Source organism: Salvia miltiorrhiza, chromosome 8 (assembly GCF_028751815.1).
Source record: "Salvia miltiorrhiza cultivar Shanhuang (shh) chromosome 8, IMPLAD_Smil_shh, whole genome shotgun sequence".
In the NCBI taxonomy this organism is placed as follows: Eukaryota; Viridiplantae; Streptophyta; class Magnoliopsida; order Lamiales; family Lamiaceae; genus Salvia; species Salvia miltiorrhiza.
In genome coordinates, this window is record NC_080394.1 from 26,631,927 (window position 1) to 26,658,719 (window position 26,793).

The 26,793-nt window shown below is 36.5% G+C and overlaps 4 protein-coding genes, 1 long non-coding RNA gene and 1 other non-coding gene across 7 annotated transcripts; 4 read left to right on the forward strand and 2 right to left on the reverse strand.

Annotated features, from left to right (window-relative positions):
• Positions 1-460: 460 nt before the first annotated feature.
• On the forward strand, positions 461-20,534 carry LOC130997339 (uncharacterized). 2 transcript variants are annotated; one of them, XM_057922631.1, is made up of 3 exons: positions 461-464; positions 18,168-18,282; positions 19,034-20,534. In XM_057922631.1, exons 2-3 carry the CDS (start codon positions 18,204-18,206, stop codon positions 19,225-19,227), a joined length of 273 nt encoding a protein of 90 aa, XP_057778614.1. In that variant the 5' UTR covers positions 461-464; positions 18,168-18,203; the 3' UTR covers positions 19,228-20,534. The 2 variants fall into 2 exon arrangements, with proteins under 2 accessions (XP_057778614.1, XP_057778615.1); XM_057922632.1 differs by lacking the exon at positions 461-464 and having other exon boundaries at positions 18,136-18,282; positions 19,034-19,116; positions 20,289-20,534.
• Positions 2,407-2,480, forward strand: TRNAV-AAC (transfer RNA valine (anticodon AAC)). Its single transcript has one exon. It is a non-coding gene; the product is annotated as a tRNA-Val (tRNA).
• On the forward strand, positions 2,542-7,327 carry LOC130997336 (bifunctional fucokinase/fucose pyrophosphorylase). The gene is made up of 7 exons (XM_057922628.1): positions 2,542-2,987; positions 3,492-3,768; positions 3,953-4,317; positions 4,480-4,606; positions 4,776-5,789; positions 5,927-6,621; positions 6,740-7,327. The coding sequence occupies exons 1-7, from the start codon at positions 2,658-2,660 to the stop codon at positions 7,136-7,138; spliced, it is 3,207 nt and encodes a 1,068-aa protein (XP_057778611.1). The 5' UTR covers positions 2,542-2,657; the 3' UTR covers positions 7,139-7,327.
• LOC130997340 (uncharacterized) lies at positions 11,457-12,274 on the reverse strand. The gene is made up of 2 exons (XR_009093050.1): positions 11,873-12,274; positions 11,457-11,785 (listed from the first exon to the last, which is right to left on the reverse strand). It is a non-coding gene; the product is annotated as an uncharacterized LOC130997340 (long non-coding RNA).
• Positions 14,672-17,447, forward strand: LOC130997337 (uncharacterized). The gene is made up of 3 exons (XM_057922629.1): positions 14,672-14,950; positions 15,546-16,438; positions 16,734-17,447. Exons 2-3 carry the CDS (start codon positions 15,561-15,563, stop codon positions 17,194-17,196), a joined length of 1,341 nt encoding a protein of 446 aa, XP_057778612.1. The 5' UTR covers positions 14,672-14,950; positions 15,546-15,560; the 3' UTR covers positions 17,197-17,447.
• Positions 20,535-20,845: 311 nt separating the features above from the next.
• Positions 20,846-23,833, reverse strand: LOC130997338 (uncharacterized protein At4g00950-like). Its single transcript, XM_057922630.1, has 2 exons — positions 23,025-23,833; positions 20,846-21,075 (listed from the first exon to the last, which is right to left on the reverse strand). Exons 1-2 carry the CDS (start codon positions 23,607-23,609, stop codon positions 20,983-20,985), a joined length of 678 nt encoding a protein of 225 aa, XP_057778613.1. The 5' UTR covers positions 23,610-23,833; the 3' UTR covers positions 20,846-20,982.
• Positions 23,834-26,793: the final 2,960 nt, after the last annotated feature.

The following is a 26,793-nucleotide window of genomic DNA, read 5'->3' on the forward strand; positions in this document are numbered from 1 at the left end:
CCGGATTTCATCGTGTGTATTTTTTGGATGAAATCCATGAAAGTCATTCCAGATTTTAAGTCAATGGAATAACGAATACATCTAGATTTGTATGGATTTTAAAAAGTCTTGAACGAATACACCTAGATTTATATGGACTTTTAAAAGTCTTGAACGAATACACCCAGATTTCTGCAGACTTTTAAAAGTCTTGAACGAATACACCCAGACTTTTAAAATCCATAGAAATCCATCAAATTCCACAACGAATACACCTCCCTTAGTAAAAGTAGGTGAGACCCTTGTTCTATTTTAGTTATTTTAATAATTTTTATCTCACTCACAATACACTCAATCATTTTATTAAAATTCGTGTCACTCTCAAATAGACATTAAAAGCTGGGACGGATGGAGTATATTTTTCCTATAATATATTTACTAAAGGGTTAATTACGCCAAAAATAATGAACTATACCCCAATTTCCAAATTTACCATGAACTTTTTTTTTTTATCAGCAATTCCATGAATTTAAAGAGTTGATCAATTTTCCATGCTTTCTAAAAATCCCCAAATTTATAGCTGACATGGCATTTTAAAGTGATCTGAAATCTGATATGGCATCGCCGGACGGAAATCAAAACGACGTCGCTTAGTAGGGGGTAAAACGACGTCGTTTTGAGCCCAAACCTCTCTTTCCCAGAGAGGGGGTGGTGGAATTCGCCGAAAATCGAGCAGCAGCAGTCGAGCCCAAACCCCACTGCTGCATCTGGGAGGCGGCGGATCTGCAGAGATGGTTGGTGGGGGCGGATCTGGTTTTGCGAAGGTGGGGGAAGGCGGTGGGTGGTGGAGAGAGAAGGTTGGTGGCGAAAATCGAGCAAATCTGGTGGTTCGCAGCAGTAGTTGGGATGGTGGTTGCGAAGGATGCCGAAAATCGAGCAGCAGCAATCGATGGTGGTTCGCAGAGATGGTTGGTGGAGGCAGATCTGGTTTTGCGAGGGTAGGGGAAAGCGGTGCGTGGCGGAAAGAGAAGGGGCGGTGGAGTCCGCCGGAAATCGAGCAGCAGCAGTCGAGCCCAAGTTCGCAGAGGTGGTTGGTGGCGCCAGATCTGGTTTTGCGAGGGTAGGGGAAGGCGGTGCGTGGTGGAGAGAGAATGGGCGGTGGAGTCCGCCGGAAATCGAGCAGCAACAGTCGAGCCCAAGTTCGCAGAGGTGGTTGGTGGCGCCAGATCTGGTTTTGCGAGGGTGGGGGAAGGCGGTGGGCGCGCGGTGGAGAAAGCTATCCTTTTCTGATGACGGCGGCGGTGGAGGAGCAGCCACCTGTGTGGTGGCGGCTGTAATGGCTGGAGGGAGCCATGGCTGCCGGCAACCTCCGATGGACTTCCACGGTGGAGGAGCAGCCACCTTTGTTTATTTTTTGTCTTTTTTTTTGTTTTTTTTTCCAAGTGTCAATCATACAGTCCAATAGGCGCCATGTCAGCTTAGTAATACCATGTAGGCGACACGTCAGCTCGGAACATCACCGGAGCAAAAAAGCATGGAAAAATTTATCAACCTTTTAAATTCATGGAATTGCTGACAAAAAAAAAAGTTCATGGTAAATTTGGAAATTGGGGTATAGTTCATGGTTTTTGGCGTAATTAACCCTTTACTAAACGATATACTCCCTCCGTCCCGGCTTTTGGTATCCAGTTGAGAACGGCACGAGTTTTAATAAAGTGATTGATGTGTTGTGAGTTTTATAAGGGTCCCACATTTTATGTGAGAGTTAAAATAATTAAAGTGGAGTAAGGGCCCCACCTGCTTTTACTAAAAATAGAAATGGATACCAAAATGTGGGACGATCAAAAAAGGAAAGTTGGATACTAAAAGCTGGGACGGAGGGAGTATTATACTTCCTCCGTGCCGGCACCAATGAAGTCACTGACCACGTGCCGCCTCGGGTGGCCAGCTCTGCACATAGCACGCGTGCCACTCGGTCCGGCACGCTGGAGATGCTCTAATAAGGCATGTTTACTCCTTTATGGGTATATTGAGTTTGGGTGGCCTCTTCAAAATAAGCAAATATGAAAAAGGGTAAACCATTCTCTTTAGAAACTCTCAGGTATCTGATGATCTATCACAATTATCCTCAAACTGATCTACAACTGCCAAAAACCTATCCTTATCTTATTTTGTAATTCATAAAGTGGGATTGTATGCAAACAGATTAACAAATTCTTGAAGAATTATCCTCAATATCACAACACACACAAAAAATAGAGGAAACATCATTACTCCTGTAATGCCAATTCATTGAGTAAAAGGACAAATTAAGTTTGAGTGTAATCGAGGTTGAAGCTTATAAAATTTTCCATGCTCTTTGAAATTTATTTCTTTCTTTCTTAGTTTTCTATTCAAATTGATATGACACAATATTAATGTCAACAAGGTTTCGTGGTGTAGTTGGTTATCACGTCAGTCTAACACACTGAAGGTCTCCGGTTCGAGTCCGGGCGAAGCCATTTTTTCAATTTTCAGTTATTTTTATTTCCCAGTTCACGCTCTCAACGACGTCGTTCCATCTCATACCATTCTCTCTTTTTATTTCATTTTACCGCAACTATCTATATTGACTGAAATCAGATTTCCCGCAGAAATTCACCACCCAGCTGTCGCTAGCTCACCGCAGATTCGTAACTATGTCGGAGAGCCGGTCGCGGCGGAGCTCAGCCCAATCCAAGGCTGACCTCTCGGCGTCGCTGCGGCGCGCTTGGTACCATTTGAGGCTGTCGGTCCGTGATCCGACTCGGGTGCGCACTTGGGACGCCGTCGTTTTGACGGCAGCTAGCCCTGAGCAAGCCGAGCTCTACAACTGGCAGCTCAACCGCGCCAAGAGAATGGGCCGCATTGCGCCATCCACCGTCACTCTCGCCGTTCCTGACCCCGACGGCCAGCGCATCGGCTCCGGCGCTGCCACTCTTAATGCTATTTTCGCTCTCGCGAAGCACCTCCACCACCTCGATTCTGCGGTATGCTGTAGAATTTCAGCTATTGTGATTCCTTCTGATCGTTATTAATTGATTATTCAAGTAATCTTCATTGTCTGTGACTGTAGTATTGCTAAATTGCCTATCTTAGTGCTCTTTGATCTGCGGTATTGTAGAATATCATCCATTACGATTTCTCATATCGTTATCAGTTAATTATTCAAGTAATCTAGATTGTCTGTGACCGTAGTATAGCTAAATTGCCTGTTATCTTAGTTCTGCTAATGCGGCAGGCGTGGTTAGAATCATGTCAAATATCTTGTAGAATTCATGCATGCTTTCTGTTACTATACTTTAGATAGAATAGGTGGGGGGCAATGAGGCGAACTGTTAGCCTACATCATGATAATTCAATCTTAGTAGGCCTGTCTTTGTAGAACTCGGCTTGTTCTTTTTTCATCTTGCACTGGACCTTAATTGGCCTGCGGTGCTCACTTCAGTTTGTCAGTTAGCTATTACTTATTAGACACCTTCTTTGACAAGCAGATGTCAGGAATGAGTGACTGCAGCTCTACCTCTTCAATCTCTAAAAGCTCTAGTGAAATTCCACTTCTTTCCCTCGTCGAAGTTATAAAAAAGAAGCATGTCTTACTCCTTCATGCTGGAGGAGACTCTAAGAGGGTTCCATGGGCTAATCCAATGGGGAAGGTTTTCCTTCCGCTTCCATATCTGGCAGCAGATGATCCTGATGGTCCAGTACCCCTGCTCTTCGATCATATACTTGCAATTGCTTCTTGTGCAAGACAAGATTTTCAGAACAAAGGTTACTTGTTCTGTCCAACAAACTGTAATAAGATATTTTCAGGACTCAAGCTTGGCTGCACCATATTTGATACTATCACTTGTGATGGTTGTTAAGTGTGCATCATAGACTAGGCTAGAGTCCTTATGGATAACATTCTGTCATCTAGCAAGATTGTATTAATAATGGAGATTTCAAATAACAGGTGGGATGTTCATAATGACTGGGGATGTTCTTCCTTGTTTTGATGCTTTCAGCATGGTTCTTCCCGAAGATACAGCCTCTATTGTTACTGTTCCTATAACTCTTGACATTGCTTCCAACCATGGAGTTATTGTGGCATCCAAATGTGAGTCAACAAATGCTAACAGTCAGGTCCATTTGGTTGATAATTTGCTTCAAAAGCCTAGCTTAGAGGAGCTTGTCAATCACCAAGCAATCCTTGACGATGGCAGAACATTACTTGACACTGGAATTATAGCTGTCAAAGGTAAAGCATGGGTGGATCTTGCTACGCTTGCCTGTTCCAGCCAACCAATGATTTCAGGACTTCTGCACAGCAAGAAAGAGGTTACCAAATTTTCCTTCATGATTTCTTTGCTTGCCATTATGCAGTTGCGCTTGTCTACAACAGGGCTTTTTCGATCTGCTTCTTGCATTGATGTTTCAGAGACTCCAGCTCTTAGGCTTCTTGGAGCCTCTGTCTTCTCTTCTAACTATTATCTTGTGCAGATGAGCCTATATGAAGATTTGGTAGCAGCCTGGGTGCCTGCTAAGCATGAATGGTTGAAGCGACGCCCTTTGGGTGAAGAACTTGTCGCAGCACTGGGAAAGCAAAAGATGTTCAGCTATTGTGCTTGTATGTTGAGTGAGGTTAAGTTTATGTGATATTAATAGATTCTTAAGTTTATACCCCATTTATTATGTTTGGGTTTTTACATACTAACCGCACTTATATGTATATTGGGCATCAGTTTTTGTTTCTTATGCCAATATATTTGATTCCTTCTTGTCTCATTTTTGTGCAGATGATCTCTTGTTCTTGCACTTTGGAACCTCAAGTGAAGTTCTTGATCACCTTAATGGTACTGGTTCTGGACTTGTTGGTAGGAGGCACCTCTGTTCGATTCCAGCCACTACAGTGTCTGACATTGCCGCCTCAGCTATAATTATCTCTAGCAAGATAGCTCCTGGTGTCTCTATTGGTGAGGAATCACTTGTGTACGATTCTGCTATTTTAACCAGTGTCCAAATCGGTTCTCAGTCAATAGTTGTTGGCGTAAATGTTCCTGAACTCCAGCAAACTATGAGTGGGAACTTATTGAAGTTCATGCTTCCAGATCGTCATTGTCTCTGGGAGGTTCCGTTGGTGGGACGTGCCGAAAGAATTATAGTATATTGTGGTCTGCATGATAATCCAAAAAACTCGCTTCCAAATGATGGGACTTTTTGTGGGAAACCCTGGAAAAAGGTTTTGGGCGATTTAGGAATTCAAGATACTGATCTATGGGGTGCAAAAGAAAGCAAGGACATGTGTTTGTGGAATGCTAAAATATTTCCTGTACTTTCCTATTATAAGATGCTACAATTGGCAATGTGGCTTATGGGATTAGGTAAACAACGTGATGAATACCTCCTTGATTTATGGAAAAGGTCTGACAGGATCAGTCTGGAGGAGCTGCATAGATCAATTGACTTCTCTAACATGTGGATAGGCTCCACTAATCACCAAGCAGATCTTACAGCAGGGATTGTTGCGGCTTGCCTTAATTTTGGTTTGCTTGGCCGTAATCTATCTCAGTTGTGCCAAGAGATTTTGCAAAAAGAAGCCACTGGTGTTGAAATATGTCAAGAATTCCTGTCCCTGTGCCCTCACCTTCAAGCTCAAAATCCTCAAATTCTTCCAAAAAGCAGGGCTCACCAGGTTCACCTTGATCTTCTGCTAGTGTGTGATGAGAAAGAGATGGCTGCTGAAATGGAACACAAAGTATGGGCCGCTGTTGCTGATGAAACTGCTTCAGCAGTGAGATATGGCTTTGAAGGTAGTGAGAATATCTTAAATGGTTTATCTATTAGTGGAGCATGTATCTAATTCTGTAACTGCTGTAAATAAGTAAAAACTATCCTCATCATTCAGTACATCGATATTAATCTTTTTTTGCATTCACATCTGGTATAGAGCATGAAGCTAGCACGTCTAATAGTATTCTGGAGCAACCTTTTCATCATAAGAAGGTGAAGGTGGAGTTACCTGTTCGAGTAGATTTTGTCGGTGGTTGGAGCGACACTCCTCCATGGAGCTTGGAGCGTTCTGGCTGTGTACTGAACATGGCCATTACACTAGGAGGTTCACTTCCTGTTGGTACAGTTGTAGAAACAATGACAAGGCCCGGACTCTTGTTTAATGATGATGCAGGAAATGAGTTATACATCGACAATATTACCTCCATAGCTCCTCCATTTGACAGCAGTGATCATTTCCGGCTTGTCAAATCTGCATTGTTTGTCACTGATATCAAAACTAAGAAGAATCTTCAATCTACTGGTTTGCACATAAAGACATGGGCCAAAGTCCCTCGTGGTAGCGGCCTGGGCACTTCTAGTATCTTATCAGCAGCAGTTGTCAAAGCTCTTCTTCGATTAACCAATGGAGATGACAGTAATGAAAATGTCGCCAGACTCGTACTAGTCTTGGAACAGGTCATGGGTACTGGGGGTGGCTGGCAGGATCAGGTTGGCGGTCTCTACCCCGGCATCAAATTTACTTCGAGCGTTCCTGGAATCCCATTGCGGCTTCAAGTCAATCCTCTGCTCGCTTCGCCTCAACTGATTACGGAGTTGCAGCAACGGCTTCTCGTTGTATTTACTGGTCAGGTATCAGAACATCACACATGCCCTTTTTCCTCGTAGGCATTCCCCAAATTGTCTGAGATTGACAAAAAACATACATTTCCTACATAAGAAAGAAATATTTTCTGATATGACAATGCAGGTGCGACTTGCTCACCAAGTCCTACAGAAGGTGGTGATTCGCTATCTCCAACGTGACAACCTACTCGTCTCGAGCATCAGGCGCCTCGTCGAACTAGCAAAGGTCGGAAGGGAAGCTTTGATGAACCGCGATCTAGACGAGCTGGGGGACGTAATGCAGGAAGCGTGGCGGCTGCATCAGGAGCTCGATCCATACTGCAGCAACGAATTTGTCGATGCGCTGTTCACGTTTGCCAATCCATACTGCCGAGGATGCAAACTTGTTGGCGCTGGAGGTGGTGGATTCGCACTGATGCTGGCTAAAACTGCTGAATCTGCAAAGGAACTGAAGCATTTGCTTGCTGAAAATCCTGACTTTGATGTGCAAATCTACGATTGGGAAATTTATTTAGGTAAGTAGCTGAATCTCTCACACGCCTAAATTATAAATGAGTTCATATATTGATTTGCCAGCATCCGCTATTCGTGGGGTGCATTTAGTTATATCAATCCAGATGTGTTGCTCGCATATATTGATATTATTGAACAATTAATCTATTCATTCTATAAAAAAATAAAAATAATAATAATAATCTATTCATACATGTAATTACATAATACCCTTCTACATAACATGTGAATCAAATCAGTTCAGTTGTTAATTATCAACTGTCATGACTAATTTTACCCGTCTATAAATTGGCGGTTGAAATTGAGTTTGGAGGATTTTGTGTTTCTTTTTCCCTTTTTCTATAAAATTAGTTTAGAAATAAATAATTGTTTTGATTCTCATATAATCGCCAACATGAACAATATATATGCATCAAATGTTTTGGCATTAGAAGTAATCGTGCCTAACTTATTTCCATCTTTTTATTAACTAAAAAGCAAATACAAACTTACGAACTAAATCAACTCTTGAACTAAATATAAACTCTGTTTAACCATAGCTAAATACTAATTTTTTCAATCCTCCAAAATTCAAACACTCTCGCAAAAAATTACTCCTTTCGTCCAGCTAACTTGATCAACTTTTTTTAGATACGAGATTTAAGTAATTAGTGTTTTAAGTGTGTTTGATAATAAAATGAATAAGTGATTAGATGTTTCCTTATTTATATTTATTTCATATAAAGAAATTGATCAACTTAGTTGGGACGATCCAAAAGATAATATTGATCAAGTTAATTGAGATGGAGGGGGTAATATGTTTTTCATACCTCAGTACTGAGCTCATTGGTTTTAGTTCTTTTTTATTTTCCTTCAAGAAAAAATAATTATTCTTAAAAATAAATCTGAGTATCTATTTTGAAGCAATCAAAATACAGACTCTGTTTGAGCACAGTTTCATAGTTTTCTCAATCATATGAGACCTAATCTTCTTTTACTTCAATCATCGAATTTTAGCGTGTCTTCTTTTATACTATCATTTGGGTCGGTGCTATGCATGATAAATATTTTTATATTTATTTATATATATATATATATATATATATATATAGAATAGATACTATCTTATTTATCATATAAGTATTATAAATACAATTAAAAAAATATAATTTTATTCTAATATATAAATAAAATCTCATAATAACTTAAGTTAAATACATAAATGAATAGTAAATATTAAGTATAGTTACTTAACTTTTTTCAAATATTGGAACAATACTATTTAAAATAAAAAATGTGTAGCTAAAATATTTAAACTATAAATATGTGTGTATATATATATATATATATATATATATATATATATATACTCCCTCCGTCCCTGAAATGGCTTCCTCTTTGGGGACGGCACGGGTTTTAATAAAAAGTTGTAAAGTGTATTGATAGTGGAGAAAAAGTGATATAATTATTATTGGAAGTTGTGAAAAGTGTTATAATTAGTATTGGGAGTGGTGAAAAGTGAAAAGTAAGAATAAATAAAGTATTATTAGTGGTGGGGTAGGTTTCCAAAAATGGAAAGAAAGAAAGAGGAAGTTATTTGGGGGACGTCCCAAAATGAAAAAAGAGGAAGTTATTTTAGGGACGGAGGGAGTATATATATATAGGGAGAGGTTCAAATAAGAACCACTAAATAAAATTAGAACGGAGAACCATTTTAAGCCATTCGATCATCAAGATCTACGGTGGATGCATCATCTTGGTGGATGAATGCAGATCCTGGGTTCGAATCCTGAAGGGAGCAAAATTTTTATTATTTTCGGATGCATTAAATTTAATAGCGAATGCATTAATTTATATAGCAGATGCATTGATTTTAATGGTTCTTATGTTCTCACGATAAGTGTGGTTCTCATTATAACCACACCCTATATATATATATATACACTCTATATATATAGGGGTGAGCTAAAATAAAAACACATTTTAGAATATAAAATAGGAACCATTTTCAAACTTTAGATCATCAAAATCTACGGTTGATTCATCACCTTGTTGGATGAATTCATAGTCCCGATTCGAATCTCACAAGTAGTAAAAAAAATTATTTTTCGCAATTCATACATTTACACAACGAATTTATATTTGTTCTACATAGAATTTATATATTTTAGATCGATACAAATATACATAATAAATTATATGCTAGAAAATTGTATAACTTACATAATAAATTTCTTTATATATATATATATATATATATATATATATATACATATATATATATATATATATATATATAGGAGTGGGCTACCATAAAAACACTCTTAAGTGTATAAAATATGGATAAAATCCATCCATCTATTACACTTAAATCAACGGCCCAGATCTTAGATTTAGTAGACTGACGATTCTTGGTGGTTACACCTATAATTCGTAATGGTAATAGGAATAAGGGTATAATTGACAGACTAAAAACTTGAAGATATGGAAAGATTTCTTTTCCATATCATAAATGATTTCTTTGAGAATGGGCAAATTAATATTAACCAACAAATTGAAGATCAGATATTTTGAATTAGGAGAAGATTAAAAATTGGTATAACATTTACTCTTGTGAATTCTGAATTGTGAAGTATATTTCTTTGATATTACGAATTTTTAAGTTTGTGATTACGAATCTGATATATGGTGTTAGGAATTAATTTGTTATATGAATCTGAATTAGTTTTGTTCTAATCTTACGAATTTTTAAGTTTGTATTAAAAAATTGATTCATGGTGAATGGAATTAATTTGCTATATGAATCTGAAATAATTTTCGTTTCTAATATTACGAATTTTTAAGTTTGTGATTACGAATCTGATTCATGGTGCTAGGAATTAATTTGTTATATGAATCTGAATTAGTTTTGTTCTAATCTTACGAATATTTAAGTATGCATTACAAATCACATGACGATGCATAGTTTTGTGAATGTCAATTTTTGGATTACGAATTTTTTTTATGATACAAGAAAAAATTTAATTTTAGGTTAGATGTGTTTAATAGGTGAGGTAACGTGTTTAATGATTAATGAATAAATGAAAAAAAAAAAGATTTGGTCACTAAAACAAGAAGATTTGATGAAAATAATTAGGAAGAAAATTACTAGCATGTCCTCTACATCATTTTCGTATTTTATTTAATAAATTATTAAGCTAATTTCAAGCCATTAGATCAATCAAGATCTAATGGACAAGATTCATCCATATTTTATACATACATATATATATATATAGGGAAGGGATCAAAAAAGAAATGCAAATGTAGGGAGAATGAGGAAACAATCCTGAGCATTAATTTTGATTGATCCAACGGCTTAATATTTCCTTCCAATATTGCTGGCGTGTTTAGTAGGAAGGTTATATTTGTAATATACTTTTTTTTGTTAACTATTATTCCTAATTTTAAGGTAGATTTGATTTTTTATTTATAGAGTCTAATATCTCAAGATCTGTCTAAATCACACCATCTCTCTTATCAAAATCGAAAATGCAGTTGGTCAATAAAACAATGTTTTTTATTCATCCAAATTTTTTATTGTTCAAATAACTTTAATGTGTAATCACAAATTAATATTATCTGAATAAATAATAGAATTTTCACCTAATTTATATTTTTGTTAATCCATTAATTAATTATGCAGAATTTAAGTCTTAATCACTTAAATAAAATTAGTAATTCATGTAAGATTTTATTTTTTTCATTAGTATGTTTGTATCATTTTAACTTTTTTCATTAGTATGTTTGCGTATCAAGAGTTATTTCAAAACCTATACATATTAATTTTCTTTTTTTGTGCGATTATTTTAATTGTATTGTATTTGAATATTGTTCAAAATGTACCTAAATAAGAATTAATTTTTACGAATAAGGATATTAATTTGCCGAATAACTTTCTTTGTGTGATTAACAATAATTATATTGTATTTGAATAGTGTTCAAGATGTACATAAATAAGAATTATATTTTTGCGAATAAGGATATTAATTTGCTGAATACCTTTCTCTTTACGATAAACAATAATTATATTGTACTTGAATATTGTAAAAACATACCAAAATATTTTTGCGAATAAGGATATTAATTTTCTGAATAACTACTCATAAATTGTGAATAAAGAAAATATTTTGTTGAATAAAGTATGATTATTCATTAATATATCATATTCGAATATTGTTCAATACGTACCGAATAAAAATCATATTCATGCGAATAAGGAACATAGTTTGCTGAATAATTTATATGAAACTCATAAATTGTGAATAAGGACAATATTATACTGAATAAAGTAATATTATTCATGAATATAATATGTAACCACTAATCACAATTTTGAATTCATACGCTAACAAAACCATCAAATCATATATAGGATCAATAATAATCACTTAATTAATACTCATGTGTTTTACAATTGTAAACGCACATAGACGTGAACACAGTTGAAGAGCTTGACATCTTTGTTCTCAATTTCAATGGCATACATGGTAGAAAACCTTATACATGCCCGGTGGCTCCAACCCATGCCCCTTTTGCTAATATATATAAGATCAGACGATCATTCACTTCGACGGCTCCGAGCAACAGCCACTCACGCGACAACTCCAAGCAGGAAAATCAGAAACCAACACCTTTCCTGTTCAGATCCAGAAATATATGTCTAAACCTCCGCTGATTATCTCAAAAACTGGAACGCCACACACCCAAAAACATATACTCATACCTTTCTTCTTTAGAATATCTCAGAATTAACATCCTCACAGTTCGTAAAAAAAAAAAACATCGAATAACTTGTTGAAAAATGGCTTCCGAATGAACTCCAATGATAGGAAAAAAAAAAAAGCAGAGAAAGGAGAGGACAGATTCTGGTGAACAATTCTTGAAAAATAAATTGAAATTTCCACCGTCAATCCTCTGGATTACTTTTGATTCTTTGAATCCTTGAATCCTCTAGATAATAAATCCCGTGATTGATGGGAGTTGGCATGAGAGAGATTAAATTCATAAGGTAACTTACAAATTTGCCCTTCTGTAAAATCTTGTTCAATAAATAAGGTAAAATTAATAAATAAAAAAATGAAATCAGACTACATCTGACCGTTTATTGTACCCGAATGAATGGCTAGGATTTGTGAGCCGGGAGGCCTAAGGGTAATGGTTCGGCCGGAATCCTTGAGACCTCCTAACTCAGCTCTGTCAACCTTGGTCCTTGACGAGTACTCTTTTTCCTCAGCTGTTTTGAGGTTTTAACGAGGCTCGACCCTTAGTCTGCAGCTTTGTGCTTTCAATGATTTTTGTTTTCCGTTGTTGTTTCTTTTCTTTTTAATAAAATCTTATTTCAGCAGAATGACTAGGATTTATTCATCATTCTATACACATAGGAAATTCTCTATAGATCTCTACCCTATATATATATATATATATATATGTGTGTGTGTGTGTGTGTGTGTGTGTTTGCGCGCGTGCACGTGAAATTAAAAGGCATAAATTAAGAATTTAGAAAAAGGAAAAAGAACGATTAAGTAAAACGCACCCCTAATGTTTATATTGAAAATCAAATATGTTCTTAACGTTCACAAATTTGGGCAACTAGGTCCCTAACATTTACAGTCGTTAGATGGAGAAATTTATTTGTCCTAATTTTAAAAGGTTAAGGATTTATTTGTTTCAATTTATAAATATTAGGGACTTAATTACATAAAATATTATGTTAAGGATCTATTTATTTTTTGCTATAAATGTTAGGGTATATTTGCTATTTAACCCTCGAATATTTGGGTATTTTACTGTTTCTTTTTCTTTTCGTGAAAGCCAATATTTGGCCGATTATTTTATTCTAATATTTCTATGTGAAATCTGTAGATTGCCTAATTCAACATCCAAAAGTCGACTTTAGACTAATTTAAGCAATTAATGTCACCTATAGTTCTGAACTGTAGTTGAATTTCATGCAACCAATCCGTCATGTCAAAATTTAACTATAGTCTATGTTAATGCAATGATATCATTTTTTCTTTAGTTTGGGATAATCAATGAAAACTAGGGCAGTGTAAACGAGTCAAGTCGAGTCGGATACTAATAGGCTGAGCTCGCCTCGTTTAAATATTCTAGTTCAAGCTCGAGTCAAATTTTATTTTGTTGATTGAGCTCGGCTCGTCACCCACTTACCAAGCTCGAGTTAGATTAGAGCTCGACTCGGGTGATGCTCGATAATATTGAATTCGAGCTCGACTCGTTATATGTTCGTATATATGATGTTCGAGCTTGAATTAGTTATAAATTTAAGAAAAACTTCTTAATTAATATATTACTTGAGCTCGAGTTCGACTCGTTTAAGGCTCGTGCACTAACTCGATTGAAGAGTCGACTGAAGGTTCGTGAACAAGCTCGCAAATATGTTCGCGAACAATCGAATCTGAATATATTCGCGAGCTCAATGAGCCGAGTACTGTCAGGCTCGAGCTCGGTTTGATAAAAATTTCGAGCTCAAAATCAGGCTCAAGCTCAGCTCGTTTATTATCGAATCGAGCTTCAAACAATTTTTTTAAAATTTAATTTCGAATAACTTGCGAGTAGCTCTATTCATTTACAATCCTATAGGTAATAAGAGGAAATCATTTTACGTTGAAGCTATATTTTATTGAGGTGGCGTAATAGGGTTGGCTATAGAAATACTGAAATACTCAAATACAGGAGGTGAAATGCTCAAATTTGTTTGCATATGTAGTAATGAAATAATTGTTACTTTGGAAATGCCGGAAAGAGTGGTTGAAATTGGGTGATTCACTTTATTAGATAATACGACTAAATCTCATAGTCATCCCAGCTATTATTATGGAGTATTCAATTTCAAATTAGTGCAACTAAGATATGTTTAATTTCCCCTTTGACAACTATGATGTTTGTAATGTTTTGATTTTCGTTGAGTCGCTTTCCGACGCAAGGCGGTCTTTTTATTTCGTGATCATAAAAATATCAAATTGGCAAATTCCATCAATGCCATAAAGCAAAATTCCAAACTAGCTAATATTTGGTGGTCCTGAATATATGGATTTTTCAAAGTAATTTACACTGATCTCACCATTTTTACTTGAGTTATTTCTCATTTAAAAAACAAAAAATGAATACATTACACATTAAACGTTTTTAAAGCCGACCATTTCATATATTGCAAATATTGTAATTTAGTGATACAAATTATACTATTTTCTATTTCCCAACTAAAAAGAAAACGATTGCAGTTCTAAATTTATAGATACGTTTTGACTTATAATCAAGGAGCAAACAACATAAAATATAATGCAATATAATTTTCTTCGCTATAAATTAAAGTGAAGTAGACGGGAGTCTAAAATAAAATCATTATATATAATATTACTATTTTACTAATATCCGAAAATATATTTATATACGTAAGCACGTAACTCTTTGTAATGATATGAGAAAATAAATAACTCGTGTTGTGTTTGTGTATATGTTAAAAAATACTAAAATATTTGGGTATATAATTTAATTGGCCTTTGCACCAACCAAAGATCAAAATGTAGTTGTATTGGCATATGAATGGAGGACAAAAACCACTTGATACGCCGCGTTTGCAAGTGAACGCGCCAACCCAAACAATATCCTCTGCAATCATTCATTCCTTTGAATTCAATACTAACAAAACAAAACCAACTCTCTCTCCTATCTCTCTCTAGATCAGGGAAATCCCAACTTTTGTAACGTTTCAACCGGATCCACACTTCTTCTCTCTCTCTCTCTATCTCTACCTCGATTCTGTTTCAATTGAACTTTTCAGGTTTCTTTCTCGCTTTATCTCTCTATTTTATCAGCTCCCTATCATGCAATGTTTATGTGTGATGGTTAATTTTTTTTTTTTTTGACGAATTTAATTCAGCTGAATCTCGAGGATAATTCATTCGAGTTTTTTTGTTTAATCTGTGCTTATCGGTTGCGTGTAGTTTAATTTGTTCTTCATTTGACTTTGAGGTTTGGCTTTCCTGGTGTTCATCAATCATCAGTATGTTAATTCTTCTGTAATGTACTTTTTGATTGGCAATTTCACTGTTTTAGTGGTAGATTATATTGAAATTCTCTAATTGTCTAGTTAACAGATTTTGCGAAGAAATTTCTTGATTGCGTGTGATGCCAGTTTCCTCTGATAATGATTTTCGGTCCGCTGTCTTCTGAATGTGATGAACTTCATTGTCTGATCATTTCATTGTGGACACTATATATAAAGTCACAACTCTTTCATCTTCTTCCCAATCGCAATCCTTTTCTCGATTAACATAGTTGTACTGGCCTCCAGCTGAATATTCTTTTGAAGAAAATGTTGTGCATTTAATTTGGGGGAGATTTCTTTTCAATAAAACCTCTCATTGAAATTGCAGGATAATGGGTGAAAAATGGCACTAGCTGAAGCTAGGGCGGTTTTGCACAGGACAGCTAACCGATGCATGGTACAGGAAGATGCAAAAAGAGCTCCAAAATTCGCTTATTGCTCGTCAATACCCACTTCTGTTAAACAGGCTGATACAGTCTCTAGTGCATCCAGAGGCCAAGATGTTCCCATTGGAGTCTCCATGCCTTTTAATCTAAATTTATCCCCCAAATCAAAATGGTGGCTGTACCCGCAACAAAATTATGGGCATCGGAAGGCTTCAACGGATCAACAGTTTACATCTTCGGAATGTAGTATGGAAATCTGCCAAAAGCACGAAAGATCTGGAGCTTTAGCAAGGAATGGGGATAGTCCTGCCCATATGGATCAAACTACTTCTAAGAAATTGTCGTGTGATAATCAGGGTAGAACTATGGAAACTGGTGACAAGTGGGAGTTTGTAGTTAAAGAGGAAGGCCTTAGACCATTCTCCTCATGGAATTGCCAAGATCCCTTAAAGCTCGAAGTCAAAGAGGATGATAGACAACTACAAACAGTTAAAGATCTTGGTCCTGAGGTTCCAAAAAGTGCTGATGAGATTTCTTTTGATCCCAAGTCGTGGATAGGGGCAGAAAGAAATGCTCCTTGGTGGCGAACAGCAGATACTGATGAATTGGCTTCACTGGTTGCACAGAAGTCGCTTGACTACATAGAGAATTGTGACCTTCCCATGCCTCAGAACAGTCATGTGAAGAAGGATGTGGATGTAAACATATCCTGTTTTAGCTCATTGTCAAATCCGAAGCATGACGCTGTGGGCTGCCCGACTTGTGGAAGTGCCTGCAACAAAGATTTTGTGTTATCAGAGGGTCAATCAGCATCCACTACAGAGAAGCCCTTAAGGTAATTTGCTCCTTTTTTAAAAAAACAAATTGTTCTTATCCTGCCACATTCAACTGTTCATGAGAACAATGTGTTTTTAACAATTTCTGTAAACCTTCAACTCTTTCTGTTTGTGGCCTTTCATAATTTCCTTAACGATTATCCTCCACTTGATGTTAATTTTAAATAATACGTAAAAATGAAAATTGCACCAGAAGATCTCATTTGGTGAGAAAGTTGGCATGTGGCTCGAGGATTTCAGGCTAAATTTTCTTAACTAGAGCTCTACTGATGATTTTGTGACCTCAAAAAACAGTGATATCCCGACTCTTGAAACAATGGTTGAGAACAACCCAAGCAAGGCCCAACTAATGGAAGCACTATGTCATTCCCAAACTCGTGCAAGAGAAGCTGAGAGGGCAGCAAAACAAGCCTGTGCAGAGAAAGAGCATGTCGTCAAGCTTGTATTTAGGCAAGCATCTCAGCTGTTCGCCTATAAACAGTGGCTCCAGCTTCTACAACTCGAGAGCATGTATCTCCAGTTCCTGAACAGCTCAAGCCAGTCGGTGGTCTTCATGCCTACACTACCTTGGACACCTCAAAGAATTAAGAAGGTGCAGACGGCCAGAGACGCGTCCTCTAGTAGGAAATGCGCCAAAAAATGCAGTCCTCCGCATGAAGCTAGTAAGTATACAGTTGCTTTCACCATAGGGCTAGGACTAGCTGGTGCTGGATTCTTGCTGGGATGGTCCATCGCGTGGATGTTTCCGAGTTGGTAAAAGGACGTGCAGTCTGTATATCTACTGCGGCTTGAGAATTTTGTGGACTTTATGCGCTTATATGAGGTTAATTGAGCTGTATTTTCCACTTTCTTGTACATAAGTAAGTGTATGCTTAAATTTCAGATTTTTTAGACTTTGAGTTTCCTTTAATTTCTCATTTATCTAGCAATGTTGTAAATGTGATGGAGATGGGAATTCTGTATGTACTTACAATACAATTGGGCTTAATTAAGGATGGAGTTGTAGCATTTTCTGGCTGTTAATAATTTATTTATTTTTTGCTTCAATGAAGGTATTTTACATTCTTGCTTATGATGATCATATAATCATGGGAGAAGTAGCAAATTGCATCCCATCAATATATATTTTCTTCTATTTCTTAAGTTGTCCTAATAACTGAGTCGTCCATGCATCATTTTGATGTCCAAATCCCTTGTCGTGCTTTGCCTGTTGCCACATAATAAAGGCACAGTGAATGATCGCCCTTGGGTTGCAATTGTAATACTAATAGTAATACTACCAATACCATTTTTCTTCTACCTCTTTTCAACCTGTTTGTGCTTGCAAAAACTTGTGCCTTTTTCACTTAATAAATTCAGCCTTCTGAATCTGTATTTTTTCCTTGCCATCTTTTAATGCATGTTTTGTTAATGCGCCACTGCAGTCTACAGTTAATACAAATATGAATAACATTAATATATACAATTACTGGCCTTGTTTTAAAAATATGTAATTTGGAGGTTTATCATCGACTAAGTCTATCTATGGACTATGGAGATGGAGGAAGTAATTAGGATTGCGTAATACCGTCAAATTATCCATGATTTAGGCCTATGCTATGCGACGAGCCCATTTATTCTGGCCCACATATAAACCCATCTTAAAATCTAACCCGACCCGGCTTCACGGAATACGGCAGTCCGCAGCTATTCCCAATTTCCCACACACACGATCAACTCAAACACACACACACACACACACACACACACACACAAATTGGAAAGATGCCTGTGATGGAGAAGCTCAGGATGTTCGTGGTACAAGAGCCCGTAGTGGCGGCTTCCTGCCTCATCGCCGGTGTTGGTCTGTATCTCTTTTCTTACCTTTACCATCATTACCTGTCTTTTCTCCTTCATCTTCATGCTACCTCAATCTATTTTCACGCATTCAAAATTTCATGCCTGTTGCTGGATTGCATTTTGCTTCCATACTTGAGTTTCTGCTTAAATTCATCACTCATATCATATTAGAGATAGAGCTAATGGATTTGGAATTTGCCGATTCAATCTGCTCCAATTGGGATGTATTTCTTTAAAAAAAATCCCACGCAATAGAAGCCCTAATTCCAGCTTGAGACCAATATTTGATTGTTACGAAATTCATTTTGGAATTCAAATCATGAATTTTTGCTACCATACAAATTATGTCAAAGTTCAAGACTGGATTAGTTCGATGCACATCATGCACTGGAATTTGGTGAACTGCTCTTTTCCTTGTCCTAAAGATTAGAGAAAATATTAAGGCTGTATTGTTTCGATGCACTAGAATTTTGAATACAGATTTGGCATTTGTTCAAGGCAGAATTTTTATTAATCATTGAGTCGTTATGGGTAGCCTTTCAATGAGAAGTTAGTAGATAGTAAAGTGAGGATCTTGTTTTCTAGATATAATAAGAATGGTCTGTCTTTTGTGTGATATCTCGTATGTGGATCATATCTTACTCAATGTCTGAAAGGAATGATGCAGACATCTCTATAATAGTAACAATTTGTGTCTTGTTTCGTGAAAAACAATACATCCATTTCTAAGAGACTTGGCATTTGGGAATTTGCAGGCCTATTCCTTCCAGCTGTGGTGAGGCCTATACTGGACTCGTATGGCACATCCAACGAAGCTCCTAAGACTTGCATGAGTGATGTAAGTGAATTCGTTGCATTAGGCGCCTTTACCTCCGTTTTATGTGCTGTTGGTTTTCAGCATGAATATTGGCAGAGACATTCTGCTGCCAGTATGATTTTCTTTCACTGATCACTCCACTTCATCTGTTACCAGTACCAACTTACCATGCTTTGGATTAATGTGGAATAGCATAATAAACCAATGGTTAGCCATATTTATAGAAGTATATCTCTTTCTGTAGTAGAAGCTAGTCTTGCTCCTGCTTCCGTTGCTCTCTCATCCGCTCGTAGTTTCCTCTCGGATACACACTACTATGTTCTCCCTTAATCCCTTAAGTGTGTGCATCACTTTTGGTGGCACGGGTTTTTAATAAATGTTAGGTGAATGTGTTGTGAGTGGAAAAGGGGACCCACTTTCTTGTAGTGTTATGTGGTGGAGTAGTGTCCAAAAATGGAAAATGCCTTCTTGTGGGATATCCCAAAACGGTAAAAAGTGCACACTCTTATGGGGTGGAGGGAGTATTCTTTAGATCCACTTCGATCAGCTGTATTGCTGTCCCTAGCACATGGAACTCATCTAGTATATAATCACATATGCACTACAGAAGAACAATAGTAGAAAAGTCGAGGCTTAATGCACATCATCTATGCCCCTCAACTGCTTTCTTGGGGTATCATTGTGCTTCTTCTTTTTGCAGTTTCCGATGATATTAAGTGTTGCTCCCACCACCTATTAGTCCTGCGCTGCTGATTTTCTGTCTTAACGCTTAGATAGCCAATGCCTCTTTGATACTAAACTGAATAATACATAATTCACAATTGGTTTATTCTGAATTTTGACCCTATTGAGATTTTTTTGTCCAAAGTTAAAAATATTGCATGTACTTATCTTTGTTTTTCACGAGTCAAAAATTTCGGCCAACTTAAGCCGATGCGTCTTCAAGAAACAGCATCAAATCCAATGATATGCCTACAAACAACATGAAATGCTTTTTGAAATGCTGAAAACCAACGAAAAACTCTCTTAAGTTGTTCGGAACTTGTGACTTGAGCTATCAAGGGAACAATGGGTCAAAGTTCGGGTGCTAACCACCATTTCTTATCTGTTTGGCTGCGGCGTGCAAGCCAGTAACTAGACTTTTTGAATGTCAGTACACAGGTTTGAGCTCTCTTCTGTTTTTCAATCTGCAGATAGTTGCTACTATGATTGAAAAGAAGAGATAAATATCAGCTTCAGCGATTTTTCTGTTCTTCTGCAGCTCCATGAGAATAAATTTAACTGAAATCTGTATGTTCCATAAATGTATCTTTTACATTCTACATTGTAAAAGGATCGTAAAACTTATTTGTCACTGCACCAAATCTTCAGTTCCATGATTGTTGTATGTTCTTTTTATTTTGTTTTTCATTAATAAAATCTCTGTTTCTTGCTGCCAACTATCCATTGCTCTAGTTGGAATCTTCATGTTGCTCTATAATGTAAAATAACTACATATTGTTTTATTTTTGGATGTGACGCTATTATGGCATAGGGCTTTCTCATTTTGTGATAATTATTTTGTGACCGGCCCGTCAAATGGTAAAATTTGTATTCCCATTTTTACTTTCGGATTATAACTGTTTTCTTCCCTTATTTACTTTATTGTTCTGGGAAATAAAATACCACAAAACAGGAATTAGCATTAAATTATTATTCACTACAGAGTAAAGTTACAGTAAAATTCAAGAGTGCTTGGGAAAAATGGGTATGAAAAAGGAATATAAGTCACAAAATTATATATTTATGTTAATATTAATAGCCTCAGCAAACATTAACATCAGTTCGAAACAGCAAGAGTTTCGAACCTCATTTTTTTTGCTTTTTGCTAATGATTTATACAATTCATTACATATCGCTCCTTGAATTCCGACCTTCTTTATTTGATTTCTTGCTGCCTTTCCAGTGTATGACTTGCTTTATGCCATGACAAAAACTAGTCTGTAATTAAGTATAGAGAAGCAAAGAGTTAGCTAATATATACCATTAAATAATAAAAGAACTATGAGATAAATATAAAAATAAAAATAAACCCAGACCCACTATTTCTTCTCGTCTTTCAAATCTAACAACAGTAATTCACAGCTGTGAGTGCCTGTGTTCTGCAGAATTCTGCCTACCATTGATAAAATTATGGACTGTGTTTTCAACAATTATTTTATGTTTTATTATCTGTTGAAAACTTAAGGTTATGGTGTTATAGTCAGGGTCCCCTCCTTTATATCTCCCACATGACTGTATTAAATTTTGCAACTATATGCCAAAAAATAATGATAATAGTAATGAATCTCAGTGACAACTGTATTTATGAGAACAAGTATATAAATAAAAAAACCATCAAAACTGCTGTACATATAAATATACGGAGTAACAATTTTCTACAATTAAAATTTAGTATACATTTTCCCAGCCAAATCCTATATCTCTACGAAGCAGGTTTATTTATTATTAATGTATGTATTAATTCCAACTGCTATAACTAACTACTTCAATTAAAATAGGTTACTTAGATTCTTGCACATTGGAACATCAATCGTCCAGTAAAAGATAATTTTAGAATTTTTAACTACACAAACACATAATATATCGCCATCGCTTACGTAGTTTCTAGAAGGGATATTCTTTCTTATAGTCCTTACTTTGACTTTATTGTAACTTTTTAATTTGAACTCGATAATATTATACTCCCTCCGTCCCATTATTCATGGCTCGTATTCCTTTTTGGGCCGTCCCAAGCTACTTGGCTCGTTTCCTTTTTGGGACATAATTAAGGAACTATTAACAACTTAATTAAGGCAACTATATAAGGCAAAATTAGAAACCCTAAATCTACCCAACCCCCCTCCCGCCGCTCTCTGCTCTCTCTCTCTCATATGCGCCGCCTCCACCATCCTCCACCACCCTCAAGCCTCTCGCCTCCTCCACCGTCTCCACCACCCTCCTGCGCCCTCCATCATCCTCGGACCTCTCGCCTCCGCCGCCTCCACCATTCTCCTGTGCGCTCCACCGCCTCCACCATCCTCCTGCGCGCCTCCACCACCCTCAACCCTCCCGTCTCCTGCGCCGCTACCACCATCCTCCTGCGCGCTCCACCGCCTCCACCACCCTCAGGCCTCTCGACTCCTGCGCCGCCTCCACCGCCTCCACCACCCTCCTGCCTCGTGCCTCGAACACCCTCCACCGCCTCGCGTCTCCACCACCCTCCCACGCCGCCTCCACTGCAAAACCCTAAGATTTCTTTTTGTAGAGGTTCCACCGCCTCCACCCTCCACTACCTCTATCCAAACAGATTTCTGATTTTGGTTGTTTTGATTTTGAAATTTTAATTTTTGATTTTTGTTGATTTTGAAGTTTTGAGTGTTGATTTTTGCTGCTGTTGTTGTTGGCTCTGTTGCTGTTAATCGGAGCATTTTTTGGGGAAAATGGTGTTGTTGGCTCTGTTGCAGATTTTGGGGGAAAATGGTGGTGTTGTAGATGGTGGTTGTAACCTCGCCGGTGTTAAGAGTGGCGGCGCCGGCACCGGATTTTGGGGGGGAAATGGCGGTATTGTAGATACTGTGTACTTGATTAACAACTACTAAAATCAATTTAAGATAACACTAATTATATGACTCACACCTTATTTCCCTTAATTTTTGTCTCCTAAATACCCGTGCCGAAAAGTTTTGAGTCATGATTAACGGGACGGAGGGAGTAATATAGTACTCCATATTTTTATTTATATTGTTCATTTAATAGCTTAAATTAAATTACCAATAAACAATTGTTTCCTCAAAAAACAAAGATCATCATAACCAATAATATATCTAAAAATAACACGAAATGTTTTTTAATTAATTGGTGAAAAAACAATGTAAATTATCAACATAAAATGTGAAATGAAAACTTACCCATAATTGGGTAGGCTTAGCATGAGAAATATTGGAGAAGCTTCCATTTCTCTTGATTTGCACCCCACAGTTATTCTTGACAGCCGCAAACATATCCTCGCTGTCACAACTACTAACCGCCGACGGCGAAAATCTGCAACTACCGCCGCCGCCAACCTCCCTCTTACCCCCCTTGAATTTACCAAAAAACCCTCTCCCTTTCCCCTTCTTGGCGCCGAGCAGGGCCTCGAATGCGGTGCCCTCGGGGCTGCCGAAGGAGTCGGCGCCGTCTCTGGTGAATCGGAACGACGAGAATTTGGGGCGGGCGACGTTGTAGGGCCCGTCGAGGACGGTGGTGGGGGAGGGCGTTTTGGTAAATTTGTCGGCCGGGTTCATGCAGGGCGGGAGCTCCAGCGACTTGGCGGGTTCGGGTCGGGCGATGGCGATGCAGTGACGTGGCTTCCCGGGCTGCTCCTCCCATTTGAACGGGATGGTGGCTGACGCTTGGAACGGCGGCGTTGATGGATGCTCCGGCGATTCGGGCATCTCTGCAAATGCGAGCTTTAGTGTAGGAAAACTTGCCTCATTTTCACCCTCTTCTCCCATGTTTTTCTTTCTTTCTTTCTTTCTTTCTTGAGAGAGAGAGAGAGTAAGTGGAATTTGGATTTGGATTTGGATGTGGGAAATATAGAGGTGATATATTGTGCTTCACTTTGACTTTACATAAAGCCGTATTTATAGCCATTATAAAATCTTGCTTTGTTTTATTTTGATATCATAGAAATTTGCCAGTTGTTATTTTTCATGTGCTCTGAACAGGGAATTAAACCCGCAACTCTATCACTTTAAAGCAAGCACTTTGCTACTTAATTGTACTCCCTCACCCTACAAAAAATAATTCTACTTACCCATTTTTATTTCAGAAACAAAAATAAAAATCTCATTTATTTTTTTGAACTATCACTTTTTGAATTATCTTTATTCTACTTTTTAATTTGTATGAATATTTTTTTTATTATCCCTTCAAAGTACACATTTATTTTATTTACAACAACTTTATTAAAACTCGTATCCATTATGATATGAAACTCATTTTCATTGACGAAGGGAATACATTTCTCATATATATATATGAATAGAATCATGTAGTACCATGTCCTTAACTAGTACGTAGTACCCAATCTTGACCACACATTTTGGACATGTGGCGCATTAAGATTGTGACACGTGCAAGGAGCTTCCAAAGCAAAATCTATTGAGGGGTAAAATCGGAATATATTTTTCGGATATTAAAAAATAATAATAATAATAATAATAATAATTTTTTAAATTTTCTCAAAATTGACATACTTTACATGCATATAATATCACATAAAAATGCATAACTTTGAACAGAAAAATGCATTTCATTTTTACAAATTTGGTATTTTCGCCACCCCACCCTACCCCACCCCCAACCCTCCCCACCATCACCCCCTACCCCACCCCCTCCCCCCACGAAAAAAACAAACAAACATGTTTCACATCCATATAAAATCACACAAAAATGCATAAAGTTTCATATAAAAATGCATTAAATTGTACAAAAAATGCATTTCATTTTTACAAAATCTGGTAATTTTTGCCACCCCAAATACCAAATTTGTAAAAATAAGTGCATTTTTCTGTTAAAAGTTATGTATGTGTGAGACTTTATGCATTTTTGTGTGAAATTATATGCATGTAATATATATATATATATATATATATATATATGTTTTGATAAAATCTAAAAAAATATTTAATTTTTATTTTTAATATCCAATTTTTGTTTTCCAATTTTACCCCTCTTCAGATTTTGCCTTGGAACCTTCTTGTCACGTGTCACAATTTTGATGCGTGATATGTGTATTTTAGTTGTTCATATTCTTGGATTATTTGTGTTTTAATGGAATTTAATATACACATTTAGGTGATTTTTAGTGCAGGAATTGAAGAAATTGATGTTGATGGAATGGATAGAAGAAAGATGAAAAGAAAGATTTTCTATTGGAATGAGATTTGGCATGATTCATTTATATACGGATTAGCATATTAATATGTAATCATCATTATTATAATCAGGCAATTGAAGCCATAAGAGTGGCGGATCAATTAGTGGGCTAAAACTTAATTATTTTGGCCTATTAAGTTGATAGTGCCCTAGAATTGTTTTTAAGGTTAGGAATTACTTTAGGACGGACATTAGGAAGCTTAGGACGCAAGTGGGGATTTTGAGTTAAGAGTTTTATTTGATTAGCTTATCATCTGGCGGCTGGAGTTTTTGAAATTTGGGGACGGCAAGACAGAAGATTTGGCAGAAAGAAGAAAATATTTGTTTGAGAGATTTGTTCCTTCGTTTTCTTTTATTTTCGTAGTTTAGACTTATTATTAGATTTCAAGATTTTGATCGGTACGGTGTTATCGGTAACAGCTTATTATTTCAGTTTATTCGATTATTAATTATGTTTGTTTTATTTGGTTTTATTGTGTTTTATTTTGATACTATGAGTAGCTAATTTCTTGATTCAGTGAGAATAATAAAGCACTAGTCTAAAATCTGTGAGATCTAATTGTGTGTTTAATTGATTCAATTGGATTTTGATTTGTTTCCTGAGCAAAGTGCTTTAATCTGGTTTGCTTGAGCCTGATTACCTTAAGTTAATTTAAATTAGTGTCAATTAGTTCCCCCAATTCGTAATTGTTGGAATCGGGCTAATTAGTGACGAAGCTATCGTATCGGTAGTAGGGAATAAATTGGTAGATGAATTATTACTTGCGTTTCTTGGATAATTTGTCTAAATTGAGTTCCTTATCTTAATGCTATTGAAACACTAAATCTAGGTTGGGCGTCTACAGCTAGGTTATGTTTTAATAAGGAAAATGGTGAAGTTTGACGTCTACAGCTGACTATCAATAAAGTAAGTGGAATAGCTGACTATCGATAAGTAAGTGGAACTGGGGTACGTCCGCTGCATTCACGGTATCCTATAACTAGTTGGTCCATAAGAATTGATTTATCTTTGCGTATATGATCAGAACAGTGACTAGTGTGGATTTATTCGAAGCCGAATCCGTTTTATTCTTGATTTATCTCTTGTTTGCTATTTAGTTTATTTATTGTTTTTCTTAGTTTATAATTAATCTCTCCAATTTAAGGCATGGTGGCTACACCAAACTTAACCTTTAGGAAATTGATTGCATTTATCCGTTCACTGTGGTTCGACCCTACTTATTGCTATACTAATTTAATTCTTAGTAAGATTGCAGGAATTATTTGGTGGTAGACGACGATCACCAATACGCCACGTGTCCAAAATGTATGGTCAAGATTGGGTATTACGTACTATCTAAGGACATGGTACTACGGGAACCCAATATATATATATATATATATATATATATATATATATTTCAATGACTGTGTAGATGGTTCTATGCTGTCAATCATCTTATATAGACCCAAAACTAGTTCTGACTCAAGATAAAGTTCGATATATGTTGTCTAAATATATATCCTGTGAATATTTTTAATAATAATGATTTTTTTTTCATCATATATTGTGTGTAGGAATTTTTTAAAATAAAATAGATAAATATAAGGAGCAATAAGCCATTTCTTATTATATTAAAAAGTGTTTATTACTCATTTATTTTCTTTTCAAATAAATTTAGTAATATTGGACTTACTTTGAATTATTCTTTTCATTAAAAAAAATAGAAAAACTAGATTAAAAAAAATTGAAATTTTATCTTTTATTTTACCATTTTT